Raw genomic sequence first — 18,445 nt, 5'->3', positions numbered from 1 at the left:
GGACATTCCACTCTGGACTACAGACGCAATGATGGGCACTTTTCCAACGTACAGTAGGAAGCATGGGGGGGTCAAGTATGTCCTGAACCCCATCGAGCTCTTGTTGTGCATCCTCGAGCAAACACCTGCTCCATCGGTGACGTCATCATGGAAGCGGCTCTCACTGATAACCCGTGCAGCTCTGCTCAATTCCACTTTTGTTGCCAGGTATTTAGACAATATTTGCTGTATTGACTCATTTTGAGTGGATACTACATTTATACTGCTATATAAGCTGTAAACTAATTAAAACGGTAAGATGTACTGCAAAAATGTACTGCAAAAAAGGTCAGTAAGGATAATTCATAATGCCGCCTACAGAGAACATATTAACTCCTTATTTCTAAAATGACAAATACTAAAACTTGCTGATATAGTTCATCTTCAAACAGCTAAAATAATGCATAAGGCTAAAAATAACCAATTAGCTAAAAATGTCATCCAATATTTCTCTACAAGAGAGGAGAAATATGATCTCAGGGAAGAAGTACATTTGAAACACTTCTATCACCTCGTACTTCGGTACCTAATAAAAATTAAATTAAATGTATTAAAAATTATAAAATAGTTATAAAATAACAAATATATATATTAGGAAAGCAGGAAGTGAACAAATGTAACAGTTACTGATTGTAAAAGTACCAGATGGAGGGGTAGGATTTAATAAGCTTTGCTTCTTCCTACTCCTTTTGGACATGTGGAACTGGGAACTGATTATGGGATGCACTGACGCATGTTTATATGAAATTAAACCATTCCCAAGGTGACCTTGTATAGTGTTGACGAGATAGACGTATTGCCAAAATGGTGGCTGTAATGAAAAGTGTGGAAACATTCGACTTCCACGTGGTCCAGTTACATCACGGTAGAACGTAGCCGGACCCTGGTTCACGTTTCCAATCTGCTAATAACGGTGCCCTGAGCCCGTAAGCCGGTGGTAGAGGGCAAGGTCCACCTTACGGCTTTGCAGGCCAATGAGTCAACGGCTCCCCAGGCCCTGACTTGCTATGGATGGATGGGTCCGGCCACGTCGGGGGGGGTTCTCATGCCTGTACTCGATGAACTGGCTAATGGGGGGGCAGGAGGCCTTCGCCCTGACCCTCTTTCTTTCTGCATGTTTACAGGCCAAGTGTGCACGTATGTGAGCTCGGGCGTCCTTAGACGGAACATGCTGACGTTTTCTTATGTGTGATTTTTGTTTGTTTTTGTGCTTTTTTCACTTTTCTGACCTTTAAATGTAGTTGGAATTAAATGTAGTTGTATTCTGGTGTTAAACCATGCCAACCTTTCAGATAAGGAGGTTTGCACATTTGGAAGTGGATTGCTCAAATACTCTGTTTCAAAGAGGCTTGCCCCCCCCCCCCCCCCATCTTGTTGAAGATTTCACCATGTTAGCACGGAGCAATGGCTTCCGAGAAATATTTGTTCAGGTTTGAGGGACGGCTTACTTTCCGCCAGAGGCAAACATCAGGCGGAAGTGGTTGGAAGTGGTGAACATGGGCGATGTTGGACTAGCCTAACGTCTGTGTAGCAGTATAGAGTGCGCATACAGGGAGCGTCTTACCTGCATGTGTACAGATTACAAGCTCACCGATGTCTGGAGTTGATAATTGCCTTTAAAGTACATTAAAATGACATTTCTTCAAGGTTGGCAAGCCTGATAAGTATATTGCATACGAGATATAAATTAGTATGCTTTATTATACGGTATGTCCGATAAATACTACCGTATATCCTGTACTTACCTGCTAACGTACAATAAGGTTTTTCTGCAAGAGAGGAGGAATAGGACCTGAGGGAAAGATTATGGCTCAAACATCTGGATGCTCTCCTGATGTTGGACCCCGTCCGTGTTCTTTTCATCCGCCATCTCCAGGAGGAACAATTTGTCTTATTAGCCACGTCACGTTACTGCAGGAATCTGGCCTGAGACTCATGTTTTGTTTTGTTTTTTTTTTTAACTTTTATCTCTGAGGTGATGCCATTAAATTAACACTAAACCACAAACTGTGTATACTGTAATACCATAATATCACAATACCATAATCCTAAAGGTCTACCATCAGTCTTGTATCTGTGTACGTTATGTCAAGGAACATCACATGATCACATGATTCAACACTTACGAAAGGGAACAGGAAGAAGCAGAGCTGATTTCATCCTACTTCTTCTCTGTCTTCAGCAATTAAACAGTTACCAAAAAATCATAAAACTAAATAAACAGAAAATTAAGTTAAAAATGAAAAAGGAAACAAGAACTGAAAAAAAACTAATAATAAGCCTGTTATAAATAAATGTAAAAGTAACAATGAAATCAAAATTAATAAAATGTGATTAAAATTAAGGATCGATTGATACATCGGCCGGCCGATATTTGTGTTTTTCCTCGAATCGGTATCGGCCGATACGCGCGTTGGTTCGCAGATATATTTACAGTCATGATTTACAGTCAGGCATCCGCCGGGGCAGCTTTGTGTTGCATCACGCTGCGGAGACGCAGTCATCACATCGATGTGATCACAGAAATGTTTTGCACATGGTTTATATTATTATTATTATTATTATTATTATTATTCCTTTAAAGTTGATAATACCTACTGTGTTCAGTGTTTACATTTCAATTAATATTTGTTTAAACATGAGACTTGTAATATTTGTTATCATGGTCATTTTTTCATGTTAATTGAGGGATCAAAAGCAATATCAGCCCAAGCAAAATTGGCCATCGGCTAAGGGTGATGGGAAAAAAATCGGTATCGGCATCGGCCCCAAAAAAACCATATCGGTGGATCCCTAATTTAAAATAAACAAATGTTGTCATAAAAAGTGACCTATAAATAAATATGGAACCAAAGGCGGTCAGACGGCAATGTACAGCTGTATCCCGCTAGAGAATGTCCCTCGTCATGGAGGACGGGATGCCGTGCAGGCCGACTCGTCACCAGGCAAGGTGACTCGGTCAGCAGAAGGCCGCATTGAGAGAAGCACCCTTGGGTTGCTGCGGCGGGTCGCAGGCCAGGGTTGCGTACTAAAGAGGCATAAATAAGAGGACGGTGGCGGGGCCGTGCATCATAGCCGTGACAGTGGAAGTACGATATCAGATTGGCCCAAAGAGAGAAAAGGGAAAGTGGAGAGATGGAGGTGATAAAAGTGAAAGAAAAAGGAGAAAGGACTGGGGGGGTTGGAGAATTAGATGACTGCTATTGATTATGTGCCTGTTGGCGAGGAAATAAAATCACTAAGCCCGACCAAAAAGTATATTGTTCCAAAGGTCATAGCATGCATTACACTCGTTTTACTCCGAGAGCAGCCGGATAAACGGCAACGGCCACGATGTCTTGTCCCGTCTTGTTTTTGCTTTGGCTGTGACTTTGTTTTGGTGACGCTCCATTGCGTCAAGGTGTGTCGGCTGCGTGCACGGAATGTTTAGATGATGTGCTTCCATTGCCATAGCGACTTTCACAACACCCGCCGATATCGTGGCGGGGCTTGCCGGAACGTTTGGGAGTAACCATTACCATTCCCATCCCGACCTGTCCTAACCACAATGTATCTGCCTCGTAGAAAGTGGTGAATGGGGGCTTTCATGCCAAGGGAGGGGGGGGGGTTTGGATCTTTATCTTTTTCATCACCTTTTTTTCCTCCATGGAGATTCACGCCATCAATGCTTCTGCCCTCACAAAGGGAAGGCCTTTGTTGTCCAAATTGCATGGCGGAACACGTGCATATACCTTGCTGTAAATGTGCCGTGACCCTTGTATGAATGCTATGGAAATGATATGAACCTTAGCATATATCACAATATTTATGAGATGTATCATGATAGGACAATTTAAAAACCTTTAAAGTCAGCGGAATCATGTATAAAAAACACCTTATGCCATATAATGAAGTACACTTGTCTACACATTGCTACTAAATCTTCAATAAGCTGTAATGTCTATGCTTGTGATGAAGATGTAGTCACCCATGCAATTCCAACTGCACATGTAGATATTTTTTATGACACTCTTATTTGTTTTAGAATAGCGTAATGTTGCTGGTTGCCAGGCAGAGCCAACTACAGGGGAACAACATTGTCAGCGTTAGCATGGAACACTGGCGCTAACCGTTTCATCGTGTAACACTCGCTTACAGTTACTCACTTACTTGTGCTTCCTGTTGAACTGCTCAATTCAATTCAAGCATTTTTAGCGTATGTTACCTCTCGGTAGTAGGATGTGCAGTTCAATACTGAGATATCGATACTTGCGATACCAAGATGTAAAATCAATCATCAGTCATTTGAGGAAATGTACATATGTATCCACTGATATCTTATATTAATTATTTAATGAGCTGCGCCATGATTTGAATTACACTACTTTGTAAAATGTACTAGTTTACTGTAAATTTACTGCATTTGCACAATCGGAAGAATATCGGTGATGCCAGAAATCAGCGGTATCGCACCTCACAACTGGGTAGTGGAGTGACAATGTTGCTGTAGCTTTTTCCGCAGGCTTTATAGACGGCTTAGGTCGGCGCTAACAATGCATCATGTGCATTGTTAGCTGCCCCATGCTAGCCTTTTTTTCCCCTCTCTTTAGAAGTCACAGAAACGGGGAAGAAACGTCATCATGTTTCACATCAGGATTGTGGACGATGGGCAAAATTCCAAATAAAAGTACAGTTTTCCTTTAATCTGTGCCGTGGATGCCAGCTTTACAGATGCCACGGCTGATTTGCAGGCAGTCGGTGTGGCGTCAAAGAGGCCTGTTGTGTTTAATGTCTTGGTAAAAGTAACGACAGCCAACCAGAAGGGGAGAAGGAGGGGTTTAAATGTTCAAGGGTATTGTTTGAGGGAATTGTGCATATTGATGCGAGGTGATATTGATGCAGAAGGAAGCTAAGTAAACACACACATACACACATGCACACACACACACACACAACACACACGCACGCCATGCTGCAGCAACTTATCCTCATGAATATTCCCCAACATATGCTATACATTTTGAAAGTGTACGTCCTCGTCATAGCGGTTCTTTCGACATTCATAGCAGCACATATCATTTGTGCCCCCCCCCCACCCCCCCAACTCTGCGGATTGAAGGCAGTAATGAGAAAGCAGCCAAATGAGAACGAGGCAAGAAGTGTCTTGCATCTTGAGGGCGGCGCGTGTCAGGCCTGCCTTATTACGAGGAGGAACCGGGTTGCCTCGAGTCTTTCCCCCCATGGAGATGTTTGGGTTTTTGTGTGGAGGAGTGCATGGGGGGCGGGGGGGGGAATGGGGCTGACATTAGCGCAGTATTGAGATCCAGCCGCCTCCCAGTGGGACAGTAGGACGAGGACGGGTCTATTTCAGCGGGGCTCTGATTAGAGCCATCGCCCTCGCTGCCACGCTCCACTCACACTGGTAATTGGAGCTGGCAGGAGGTTGGCATGCAACCTCTCCCCGGTGCTCACCCGTCCCTCCACTGCGCTCCTCTTCTTCTCCTTCCGTACTCCTTTCATCGCTCTTCTCCTTGCACCTGCCTGATGGAGCCTTCACCTCCTTGCCGCAGTAGCTTAGCACCGCATCATGTCCTCTTAATTGGACTCATTACAATAAAGGGCCCCCTCCCAATGTTGTTTTTCTAATGCAGTCGACTCCGTGACCCCACCCCCCCCCCCCCCCCCCCCACCACCACCACCACTCTTACGTCATGGCCTGCTCGCATCTCCCAATGTTATGTTTGCGTCCGATGTCCTGGTCTTCTTCTGCTAGTCGTGTGTCCAAACCACGTCTGCTGGATGTCGCTGATATCAGGCATTGTTGCATTAATAAACATCTGCTGTGCCTTATGGCTTCAGTAGCGCACGCAGACATCAAATACGCTTTGATAGCGAGATTGTGTCTCCGTTTGACAGATGTCCACATCTTTCCCGATTATGTTTTTTTTACGTTTTTCCTTCAAAAAATTGCCTTGCTGATGCCAATTTATTCATTCATTCATCTGGTTCCCTCCGAACGTTCTACTCCTTGTCTCCGTCTGCCAACGTGAGCAAAGGCTCGTCTTTGTCTTCGCCAAATGACTTGGCAGACGGAACCAGCAACAGGAGTCACCAAGCAGGGCTCAGCATCTCCACAAAGGCTTTGTAAAGTGCGAGACAGCGATGACAACTTTTTATTTGACAGGAAAATAAGGCAGGTATGCAAATGAGGAGACAAATATGTATGATCTTATAATCATCAACATATTAGTCAGGTTGTTGTTAAGCGTTTTCAAGTAGGGCTTCAGCCATTATTGGAATGCCTTCGTTCATTCATTCATTCATTTTCTACCGTGGGGGTGCTGGAGCCTATCCCAGCTGTCCACCCTGGACTGGTGGCCAGCCAATCACAGGGCACATATAGACAAACAACCATTCACACTCACATTCATACCTATGGATAATTTGGCACATTCCCAAATCCACCACATTCCCAGTGCAAACGAAAACCCCCACACTTCACGTGTAATCTTTGTCGCCCACGCCGCTCGCCATTTGATTTCGTCCTTGTTTGTGTTCTCTCCGTCTGACTGAACCGCTGACTCGTGTAAAATTGCTGGGTTGGCCTTCATTCATTCGCTGCTTGCATTGCTTTTATTTCCACAAGCCAGGATACACATTTGCTAATAATCCTGACATAAATATTCGATGGGCGGCAATACAAAAATCTTTGTTGGAAAATTTCCCGATTTGACGCTTTGTTGTTTTGCAAACAGTTCAGCCTGAATGCTGAGGAAATGTCCTTGCATCGGTAATGCAGTTGGGATGTTGGCCTCGCATCATTCCCGATGGCCGTAAAAAGTGAAGCTTTGGTCAGTTTTACTAAATGAATTACATCAACGGCAGCAAAAGAGAGTGCAGTACTTGCTGCGGCCAGCAGAGGCACTGTTGACTCAGGCTCTGCTAGTTTAAAAATGCGGGCTCCGGTGAGAGAGAAATAAATGATTGAACTTCACATCGTCATTGCAAGAAGTTTAAATATAGATTTGGACAAGGAAAAAGGCCAGGGGAATAATGTCTTATGCACAATATGCACTTGCCTCAGTTTGTATTGATTTCCTTTAATCTCAATGTCAATATTGTCTGCCGAGTGAATAAAAGATGGCACACAGAAGGAAGAGGGAGGATTCCAAGAAGGTTAAGGAGAAATTAAAGTTAGATAGGAAGTCGTTAATGACGCCGTTAAGGGCTCAGGCTGGAGCACAAGCTCATGAGCCCAACATGGAGGTGTTGGATCGTCAACGCCATCATTTATCTTTGATAGTGCTGGCATTTTGCATCACAGAAACCATAGCAGATACTCTAAATGATCTAAAGTACGGCTTGTAGTAAACATCACTTCCTGAAACCGTAAGAATCCTGCTGATCAAATAGCTTAATGGCTAGCGCTCTGGACTCTCGCTTCGATCTGCTGGTGACTGGTCCAGGGTGGACCCCGCCTGTCACCCGAAGAATGGCTCCTCGTCCTCCAACCTTGATGCTCCCAAAGGCGTAATTTAGTACCGTATTTTCCGGACTATAAGTCACACTTTTTTTCATAGGTTGGCTGTTCCTGCGACTTGTACTCCAGAGCGACTTATAAATGAAAAAAGTGTTTGTTCCATAAACAATGGACACCTTTTGTGTTCATGTTTATTTTTTGTGTAGCTGAATAAGCATTGTGTTAGCATATCTTACCTAATTATGCATTTTTGGCCTTGTGCGACTTATACTCCGCAGCGACTTATGTATGGTTTTTTTCTACCTAATTATGCATTTTTGGCCTTGTACGAATTATACTCCGGAGCAACTTATAGTCCAGAAAATCCAGTAATTATGCTGAACGATATGTATATATATTTTCATTTGCAGAGAACCAGATCCCCCATGGCTTTCCCACCATTGACATGGGCCCCCAGCTGAAGGTGGTGGAACGGACCAGAACCGCCATCATGTTGTGCGCGGCTAGCGGAAATCCTGACCCGGAGATCTCCTGGTTCAAGGACATGCTTCCTGTGGACATCAGCAGCAGCAATGGACGCATCAGACAGCTTCACTCAGGTACACTTTGACCTTTTTTTATTATTGTTATTACGATATCATCATGATATTTGTTGTATTATTATTATTAGAGTATATGCTTTTGTTGTATGGATCTACAAAACTTTCTATGATGATGGCAAGTGTGTCAAAAAAACGTCAGGTGGAAATACACCAAATATGAAAATGCATTCACGGCAGCATCACCTCCATGTGAAAACGGACAAAAACGAGGAGCACACATGCTAGAAACCTTACCCAGGTCGTGTAGACCAGGGGTCCCCAACCTTTTTTGCACACACACTCATTTCTATGAAGAATTGAAACATCTCAGTCATCATTTCACTCCAGAACTGTACGCGGTCAGACGTTATGATGACGATGCTGACCTGCTTTGATGACACCTTCCGGCGTGACCTGATTGGCTAACACAGCCACAGAAACATCCTCCTTGGCGAGGTCACACACGGCCACAATAAGAGTGTCATGCGGCCAGGTTTACTCTCCTTTTTTCCTTTTTTTTCTGCTTTGTTTCATGTACTTTTTTCTTCTCCGTGTTTTATCGTGACTGAATGAATCCCACGCAGAGATTAAAGATTAGCTTTCATTGCGAGGATGTCAGGCAGAGCGCTGTCTGCCGCTGTCAGAAGCAGGTCAGCAGCACAAACAAAACCAAAGTAGCAAATTAAGACAACGCTATTTTTTTTTATTTGCAAATGAAAAAAAAAAACGCCGTGATTGTGTGCGTGACTTTTTTTTTTAACTATTAGGTCTACCAAGAAAACTTTTAATTAGTTTTCCTTCTGTGCTGTAGTCGAGAGGGGGTGCCTGGAAAAGCGCTGATATGTATGTGTTGCCCTCAGACTAACAGCTCCTTTTATCCGCCCCCGCCCCCGCCCCCGCCCCCACTTCTTCCCAACATCTGCTGTTGCATCAGGCTTTACATTATTGCAATTGACTTGAAACTTCTCAGACCAGAAAAAATTGGGAAAATAACACTTTTTCAATTCTTATGGGTGAAAAATTCCAAATAATTGCATTTAAGGCTAAACGTGTAAACTAAATATTTCCTTTTATTAGTATTTTTTTGTATTATTAGTATATGCTGGAATACACAAATAAATATTTTATATAAAAAAATGTAAAAAATATATATTCAAAATGAATAGTGTAAAGATCATAGATGCTATTTTCCCATTGGGGAAAAATGTCTAGGATAATAATCATTAATGATATTTCTAGTCACCTTTCTGGGCATTCAAGGACATGCTACAAATAAGAAATAAGGATCAATAGAAGCAGTACAATAATAGCAACAACTTAAATGAAAACCAAAAATATGATAGTTTGAAAAATGTATATACGTATGGTTCAGTGTGAAATAACACATATATTCCCGTTTTGGGGCCTAATGTCCTAATTGTTTTGTTTTTTATGAAAAATGTCTTCTTTCCAGAGGGCAGCATATATTTATTTGCAGCAAAAATCAAATACGCTAATAATATCCAGCAATGCCACCGTGCATAGAATAAGACGAATGTTCCCTGGGGGGCACCAAATAATGATTTTTTCTTGGGAAAATTATTCCGGAAATTATGAAATCACAGTAAGTGTGGGTTTTCTTTTCAAACGATGGCCAGCTGGACAGCTAACATGTTTGGAATGAAGTCGACATTTTGACCTTGAATCAGTTGGGAAATGTGGGAGGAGTTAGCAAACCAAAAATGAGTCCAATAGAGAAGTAGAGGGATAAATAAATGGAAAACAGCAAATGAATTCACACAATATTATCCCTAATTCTTCATTTTCTGACCATGTGACAATTAGGACGGAGGTGCTTTAAAACTATTCCCAGCATCCGAACCCTCCATTGTACGGCGATACCGACTCCCTGTCGATTCCACTCTATTTACTTTGCTATCCATACACAAAAGCTGCAGTCCAGGACCGAAGGGCAAATAGCAGCCATTATTTCCAACGCTGCTGTCAAGCAAAGGCGGATGCGTCCGCATTGTTGGTCTGCAGGGAAAACAACCTGGATGCGTGGCGACTGATCCATGAAGCGCCGGGCTCCTTATCAACTTTCACACTTTCAGGAGGCGCTCGATTGCACTTTGTCCCTTCTCATCTCTGTCACATTCATATCAGGAGATGTTTTTTTCTCTGATGAAGTGGATGACTAACTAAATCTCTCTTGCATTAAAACCACTCCCACCTAGGCGGTACACCAATTAGAGGTAAGCACCGTGATGGAGAATGTGTTGGGCAAACATCCACATCTATACCATCTTCTCACACGATCAATCCAGACCCCACCCCCTGCACAAGCACCCCCCACCCCTCACTCCCGCATCTCCAGGTTCATCGACGCCTCTTCCACTTTTTCCTCGTTGTTCTGTTGTGACGCAAAGCCATGGTCTGCTTGTCATGAGGTGTTGCTGTCAGAAACCCAGCAGGACCTCCAGTCTCCACCATATACATTTTATTAATATGTCGCATTATTAACGCATTATTGGAATCGCTGTATGGATTTAACTGTTGTATGACCCGACAGACATATTGTTCAATACGTCCGTACTTCCCTTACAGTGGAAACCACATTGTGTTATGGTATTGTACTGAATAGCCAGAACAAAAGAAAGCCGGGCTAATTAGCATCACCGTCCGTCACATCAAGTTGTCTATATTTGATAACTTTTCCATAACTTTATGATGACGTCACACACCAACACAGTTCAAATACTGTATGGTACACACACACACATACACACGTCTCTAGCCCTCCATCCTGGGAACATCCTCATTCTCATTACCAGATGGTGAGATGCATTCAGGGACACTCTGAACATCACAAACAACCTTATAAAGTTTGCGTGTAAACAAACAAATAAAGAGACAATTTTTAATCGCTTGCTTCCTAACTCTTAACTCGGATGTAGACTTTGCTAGCATGCAGGAAAATACACTGGAAACTTAATAACGTGATGTCTTTGAACGCAACCCCTTCGTTGCTCATAATAGCGGTTTAATAATGTGGAGATTGAAATGTTCTGCTACTATTAAAGAGGCTCGTGTTGGATAAATGTATTCAAATATACTTTTCGAGAGTTGATAATAGTGATTAATCATGATTAATTAATTACAAAATGTGTGAATTTAATTTAATAAATCATTTGACATACCAAATATTATACATTATTATCTCATTATATACATATCACAACCGTGGTTTATTTGGTCTCAAAAATGGTGACAATAAATATTTAAAAATATAACTGCATTGTTTTGTGACAAGATTAAATAGAACAGTTATTTTTTTCATTGCACTTTTCTGAAAATGAGTGTTAAAGGGACAGTTCAGATTTTTTACATAAAGTTGTATGACATCCCCATCGGCAGGGTAGGCCATCAAAGGTGACTTACCCCCCCAATTTGTCCCTTCAGCCATATTCTGGTGGATTTCTGGTTGGGATGTCATACAACTTCACGTCCAATAAATCTGATCTAAAATCTGGCGCACGGTCTCGTCTCATGAGTTGGGTGTTTCGTGACACGCCTACTGGCCGCCTTTTATCTTGGCCATATTGCACCGAGTTCCCGACTCTAGGATTATCGTTACACTTTCCCTCGCTCCTGCCAGGACCGTAATCTCACCAGATTTGTCCGGTCTCGCATGAACACATGAACATTTTGCGGAATGTTGCCACCTCAATCGGCACTGGACTGGAGACGTTCCACTGTAACCACCCCCACCCCCACCTCCCACCTTGAGCATCAGCGTCTCGACCTCCCACTCTGGGGGCCAATCGGCCGGGAGTTGCATTTGAAACTGAAGGTCAGCTCAGCCTCAGGAGGCTCCTACCTGCTTTCCTCCGCACAGACAAAATGTAAATGGGCGCGGCATTAGCATTAGCATTGACGCCCCCCCACCCCCCAATGCAAATGCCTTGTGAAGATGGTTGATTTGACTTCCTTTGTAGAACACGCAGGTAAATAGTGGACGTCTGTCCCAAAATGAGATCTTTGGCAATGGAGCCAGGATCCCAGCACAACTCTGCTAATTTGATTTTTTTCCTTCCTGCGCACCAAAAAAAATAAAGCAGTGACTTTGCAGCGGATCCACTTGTGTTCAAACAGTTGGAAGGAAGTGACAGCTTTTTTTTTGTTGTTTTTTTCCCCAAAGTGTCGCAGGTCTGTCAACTTAACCGCCCGCATTCCTGCACGGCTCACACTGTTTTCTCCGGGGTGAACGCGGGCAGATTGACAGCTTGGTGACAGCAGCATTAGCATGCAGGTGCACGCTAGCGCCGAATCACACGGCAATCAGTTCAGCGTGCAGAGCAAACACTTCGGAAAAGGATGTGCTGTCATGAGATGTGAGGAGATGGCGGCGGTCCCGCCCTTTGCGTTTTATTTGGGTTTTCTTTTTACCTTGGCCTCGATGTGGAGTCGGTCGGGTCGGTGATGAGCCTTGTTTGTCGCATTCATCTCATGCTGCATGGTGTGGCCAAGTGTACCCCGACGTCATCTTACACCCGGAGCATTCTGTCATGTCGCAACAGCATGGCGGCCGGCTGGCGTCATGCTGTTTACTGAGGCGTCATGTTTCTTCTCCCTCGCTTGTCACCAACACATGTACCACTTTTTAAACGTAAACATGAAACTTAAAGTTTGGAAATGTGCCAGGTCGCTTCCTCGGAAGGAAACACGGAGCACGGCTGAGGATGTGCCAGACGGGAAAACCGCTTATTCTGCTGTTTTGAACTTCTGGTACGCTCAGGTAGCAGCTCCTGTGAGCATGGACTTCTTCGACTGGTCGTTTGAGGCTGGGATTTATAGTATAGTATAGCGTAGCATAGCATAGCATAGTATAGCATAGCATAGTATAGCATAGTATAGCATAGTGTAGCATAGCATAGCATAGTATAGCATAGTGTAGCATAGCATAGCATAGTATAGCATAGTATAGCATAGTGTAGCATAGCATAGCATAGCATAGCATAGTATAGCATAGTGTAGCATAGCATAGCATAGTATTTTTGTGCATTGTTTGTCTAAACCACAAAGAGGACGAAGCGTTAATTGCCAGCAGACAATAATAATAATATATTATTATAATAATACAATATTAATAATATACAATAATATAATAAAAATAATATAATTTTAATATTTAAACGTCATGCGTCTAAATTACATGTTTTTTCCTCATAATATTACAATTTTATTCTCGAAAATCATGACTTTTTCTATTTATTCTTTAAAAATGTTATTTGCTTGTTAAATTGTAGAGCAGCACGGAGGTCAAGTGGTTAGCGCGCAGACCTCACCGCTAGGAGACCCGAGTTCAATCCCACCCTCGGCCATCTCTGTGTGGAGTTTGCATGTTCTCCCCGTGCATGTGTGGGTTTTTTCCGGTTACTCCGGTTTCCTCCCACATTCCAAATGCTACGTTAATTAGTGACTCCAAATGATATAGGCTGGGATAGGCTCCAGCACCCTCGCGACACTCATGAGGATAAGCGGTAGAACATGAATGAATGAATGTTAAATTGTATTGGCCCACGGGCCATATTTTGGACACAGCTTGCCTACAGCCACAGGTGTGAATGCTAACGTTTTTGACCAGATGCTAATTAGACTCCTTTTTATCGACGATGCACCTGCTGGTTAATGGAGTGGACGTGCAAACTGAAGTGTTTAAGCGCATGCTCCATCTCCTGTAATGACAGCGCTAGCCAGCAGGGTGGTGTTCACCTGATGATCAGCTGGCGCGTTCTTCATCAAGACAACCAGGTTGAGGAGCGGAGTGTGTGACCACGCTGTATCGTGTGGACATACTCCTGAACGTACAGCAGAATAAGCGGTTTGTCGTTGGCAGTTAAGATTTGGATTTGATCCAGAAAAATAATAATAATAATCCACCAAAACAGCAATGTCCAAACTTTGTCTTTCACGTTTTGGCAGGTGAGTTTGTTTTTGTTGTTGTTGTTTTTTTTTTTTAATGACGTTGTCGCTTGTCATTTGGGATGTACTTACTCTCCATGATCGCCATATATATGTTTTCACATGTGTCAAAATGGCCGCAGCATGAGTCACATGTCTCGGCACGGTTAGGAACAACATGCTAGCTCTAACCTACTGCTAACAACTGAAATACTGAAATGAAGGCCAAATGTCAGCTTTCATTCTCCCCAATGTCAGCTTTGTGTTCAGTGTAAAATAACGCTAATACTTAGAAAGGCTTTCTTGGTTAGCATTGTTGTGGTCAAAGCTCAGGTATTTTAGTCGGTGGGCTTTCCTGGCCGGTGACTGAATACTGACTAGATATCTGCTACCATGCCAAGTTTGATTTGCAGCTAAAGTTATTCATCCCTTCCACGGTGCAGGAGCTCTACAAATTGAGAACAGCGAGGAATCGGACCAGGGGAAATACGAATGCGTCGCCACCAACAGCGCTGGAACCCGCTACTCGGCTCCCGCCAACCTCTACGTCCGAGGTAAGGTCAAAAGATGGCCACCGCTTATGTTTCCCATTGAAGTGACCATCCATCTTTCTCCTATTCATGATGTCTAAATCGCAATTGTGCTTTTTTTTTCCACTTCCTGCGGGGATGAGAACTGGACGCGATGCAAAGCTGCATGGAAAACATTTCCTCAGCTGACACTGAAAGGCTTGTTTGGACAGTGTGGCAAAGCTCCATTATTCCCTTTAGCTGTGATAGGCACGGCGGCTTGTAGAGTTTCAAGGTTTGGTTGCTTTTTTCGGGTCCTGGTGCCTCCGTGAGCAGACTAATGCAGGGCAGGCAAGGGCAGCGCTGCGGAGGAAAGAAGAAGAAAAAAAAAAAGCTGCTACAGCAGAGAGAGTCGTGTAGGTCAGCCCCAGTGGATACGCCAGCATGTCTGATGTACATGAAACAGAATAGCAGCTCCAGTTGTTAGTGTTGAGAGGGAGAAGGGGGGATGGGGGGGGGGGGTGGGGGGACGCATGCTTTTAACATTTCAAAACTTTGTTAAAAGCAAATATAAAAGCATGTTCTACCTTGGAGAGAATGTACTCCCAGTCCGCGTGGTTCCAAATTAGCAGCATCAGAGGAAAAGGCAGCGAATCCCTCACATTTCAGGAAGCATTTTTATTAGCGATGTTCCAGATATCGATATTGTCCTGCATTTCATTTTCAGTAACGATGTAGGCAGCAGCGCTTCCCTCAGGCTGTCATCTAACCAGAACGTGGTTCCTTCTTCCGTTACTGTGATGCAAACCAACGCATGCACAGATAAACACAAAATAATACTGCAATACACGAAAAAGTACCATATTTATGTGAAATGCTGCACGGCGGTTGTGTGGTTAGCATGCAGACCTCACCGCTAGGAGAACTGGGTTAATTGCCAGCAGACAATAATAATAACATTTTTATATTTTAACATCATGCTTCTAAATGACATGATTTTTCATCATATTAGTTTTATTCTCGAAAATCATGACTTTTTGTCCTTATTCTTTAAAAAAAAATTTTCTTGTTAAATTGTAGGGCTGCACGGTGCTCGAGTGGTTAGCATGCAGACCTCACCGCTAGGAGAACTGGGTTAATTGCCAGCAGACAATAATAACATTTTTATATTTTAACGTCATGCTTCTAAATGACATGATTTTTCATCATATTACAGTTTTATTCTCGAAAATCATGACTTTTTCTCTTTATTCTTTAAAAATTTTTTTTGCTTGTTAAATTGTAGGGCTGCACGGTGGTCGAGTGGTTAGCATGCAGCTAACCGCTTAGTTTGTGGCTAGCGCTAGCTTAAAAACGAGCGCGTTTCAGAACATTTGAGACACAGGAAGAGTCAACGCTTATTGGTCCGTCCGTTCACTTTTAAGTCTTCGGTTTTGTCGATAAATTTTGGTTTATTTTGGAGCGAGCCGTGGTTCTCTCATTCGCTTCTCGACAAGTAATCAAACATTTTGGGTGACGTCCCCGCGATTGCTGTCACGTAACCATAGCAACTGATAACCGTAATAACTAAAGCATTTGCACCCGCAAGCTGCCACTGCGATCAGCCCATCATGGGTCCGTCATGCGTCCACGACTGCGTCCGTATCTGGACCCAGCTCCGCCATTTGGTGATGGCTGGTCTAAAGTATAGCCAAGTTGACGTTCTGTCGTACTGTCGAAGAAAAGTGGAATAGCAAGAAAAAAAAATGCCCTCCCAGATCTTTCCGATCAAGGACAGCAGCGCCATCCGTTACGTAGATTGAACGCGGCAAAAGGCTGGAGAAGGTTTAGCTCGTCAATCTTCAATCAAACGAGGGGAGTCGCGAGGCGGTCTGGCCTATTAATCAGAGCGCGTCTGTCACAGGTGCAGACGCCGCCTTTTCTTCCTCTTCCCGGGTAATTACAGTAGTTGTGTGGCGTGGCGCCAGCAGGGCCCCCGGGCTCGCAGGTCTCCAACACCACCCAGATAGCTGTCAACCCCGTACCCCCCCCCCCCTCCACCCCCCCATCCGCCGCACACCGGCGCTAGAGATAGAAATCAAATGGAGCGTAACCTTTTAAAAGTGTAGTTGTCTGGTCGGCGAACAAAAGCCTTGTTTTCACTTCATCTTTGTTACCATGGCGAGGAGGGGGGGGGGGACCGCGGCTCAGCTGTCTGCGGTTTGATTGGCTCCAAAACATGAGGGATGACGTTAGGTCTAGTCCCTCTTTGTTTTGGGAGGATTTAGGGGTTTAACATATCTGCACAAAAACCGTAAAAAGGCATCGTTAGCATAAAAAAGTTAGCCACCGATGAAATAAACATGACAGAACATCTTATTAATAAGATTATTAATAATCTGGTGCACTGCTTTCCATTGTCATGTTTCCAGACCAGAGTTCAATCCCACCCTCGGCCATCTCTGTGTCCATAGGTATGAATGTGAGTGTGAATGGTTGTTTGTCTATATGTGCCCTGTGATTGGCTGGCCACCAGTACAGGGTGTTCGCCACAGTGGAAAGGGGCAAACGTGACAACCAGTGTCAGACGCCATGAGGACAGTTGCTTCGTCACGTTGCTCGCTTGTTCATTGGGTTGGTCAGCTAACACATCCGTTCATTTGTCACTTACTGCGGTTGCTTTATATGATTTTTACGAACTTAAATAATATATATTTGTGCGTTTTCAGTGGTGTATATTTCCCTAAAATTCAAATTTATTTCACCTCAGGAGTGTTAAGCTTTACAGGCACCGCTATTGACAGGTAAAAGTAACGCTGTGATATATTTTCCTGATGAACATCCGGCAACTTAGCGCAACAGGAATTTAAATCATCCTTAATCTTGCCGCTATATTCCAAAGCGACATCCAAGAATGTGAGAATGAATTATTTCCTAACTTTGCACAGGTTGGTACCAACGCCCCCCCCCCCCCCCTCCATTTCATCCGACGTCTTAAATGTGCTCGTTATCGTCTGCCAACGTGTTCATTTTCCATCAGTCAGCGGCACTACCGGATCCTGATTTGGGCTCTGCTGCCCCCACGGCAGCCGCCACCCTCGTCGCAGGATGATGTCTTCATATTTCAGTGCAGGGAAGGAAATAGTTATTTTTTTGCTCCCCGCCTCACTCCTGCCCGTGAAGAGCGTGGTACATTTTGTAGGTGTGAGGGTGTGTCGCTCCCAGTGACCCTCTTCCGACGGAGCGTGGGTGGAATGAAAGTGCCCCCGTGATCGCTCACCGTGGGCTCCATTTGTCCGCTGTGGAATATAGCTTCTGTCTGCTGGCGTTGCTTCATACATCCCTGCGACGTGTCCATATGTCACAGGGATGGAGTGCTGCCGTCACGCTTTTCCTGCCTCTCAAAATATCTTTTTCATGCTGTCCTTTGTGTGCCTGTGTGTCAAGACAAACTATTTCTATTCAACGTTGCTTCGATGCTGAGTGCTGTGTTTATGGGAAATATGATATGCCACATATTTCAGAGTACTAGGTGAAAAGTGTATTACAAATTTTAAGATTAATCACAGTTTTTTTTTATTAATTTGTCATGATTAATCATCTTCTGCAAGTATCTTTATTATTATTATTATTATAATGGTAATGGTTTAATTTCATTTGAACATGCATCAGATTACAATTGAGTGCATCCCATAATCAGTTCCCAGTTCCACATGTCCAAAAGGAGTAGGAAGAAGCAAAGCTTATTAATTCCTACCCCTCCATCTGGTACTTTTACAATCAGTAACTGTTACATTTGTTCACTTCCTGCTTTCCTAATATAGTTTAGGTTTTTATTTGATTTTATTTATTTATTTAATTTTAAGATTAATCACAGTTTTTTTTTATTAATTTGTCATGATTAATCATCTTCTGCAAGTATCTTTATTATTATT

The 18,445-nt window shown here is 43.4% G+C and overlaps 1 protein-coding gene across 14 annotated transcripts in view; it reads left to right on the top strand.

The window, feature by feature from the left end:
- LOC131109441 (receptor-type tyrosine-protein phosphatase F-like) overlaps window positions 1–18,445 on the top strand; it is a 173,607-nt gene that overhangs the window by 97,686 nt on the left and 57,476 nt on the right. For 8 of the 14 annotated variants that reach the window (XM_058061455.2, XM_058061452.2, XM_058061449.2 and 5 more), the window contains exons 5-6: window positions 7,909–8,097; window positions 14,466–14,576. In XM_058061455.2, coding sequence (XP_057917438.1) covers window positions 7,909–8,097; window positions 14,466–14,576 — 300 coding nt within the window. Of the gene's footprint in view, window positions 1–7,908; window positions 8,098–10,295; window positions 10,314–14,465; window positions 14,577–18,445 lie in introns of all 14 variants that reach the window. The other 6 variants (XM_058061456.2, XM_058061454.2, XM_058061450.2 and 3 more) reach the window with 1 other exon arrangement.

This window comes from Doryrhamphus excisus, linkage group LG2, assembly GCF_037039965.1.
Source record: "Doryrhamphus excisus strain RoL-2023G ecotype Guam linkage group LG2, RoL_Dexc_Guam_v1.1, whole genome shotgun sequence".
Classification (NCBI taxonomy): domain Eukaryota; kingdom Metazoa; phylum Chordata; class Actinopteri; order Syngnathiformes; family Syngnathidae; genus Doryrhamphus; species Doryrhamphus excisus.
Note: the sequence above shows the minus strand (reverse complement) of the source record. Positions and strands in the feature narration are given on the sequence as shown.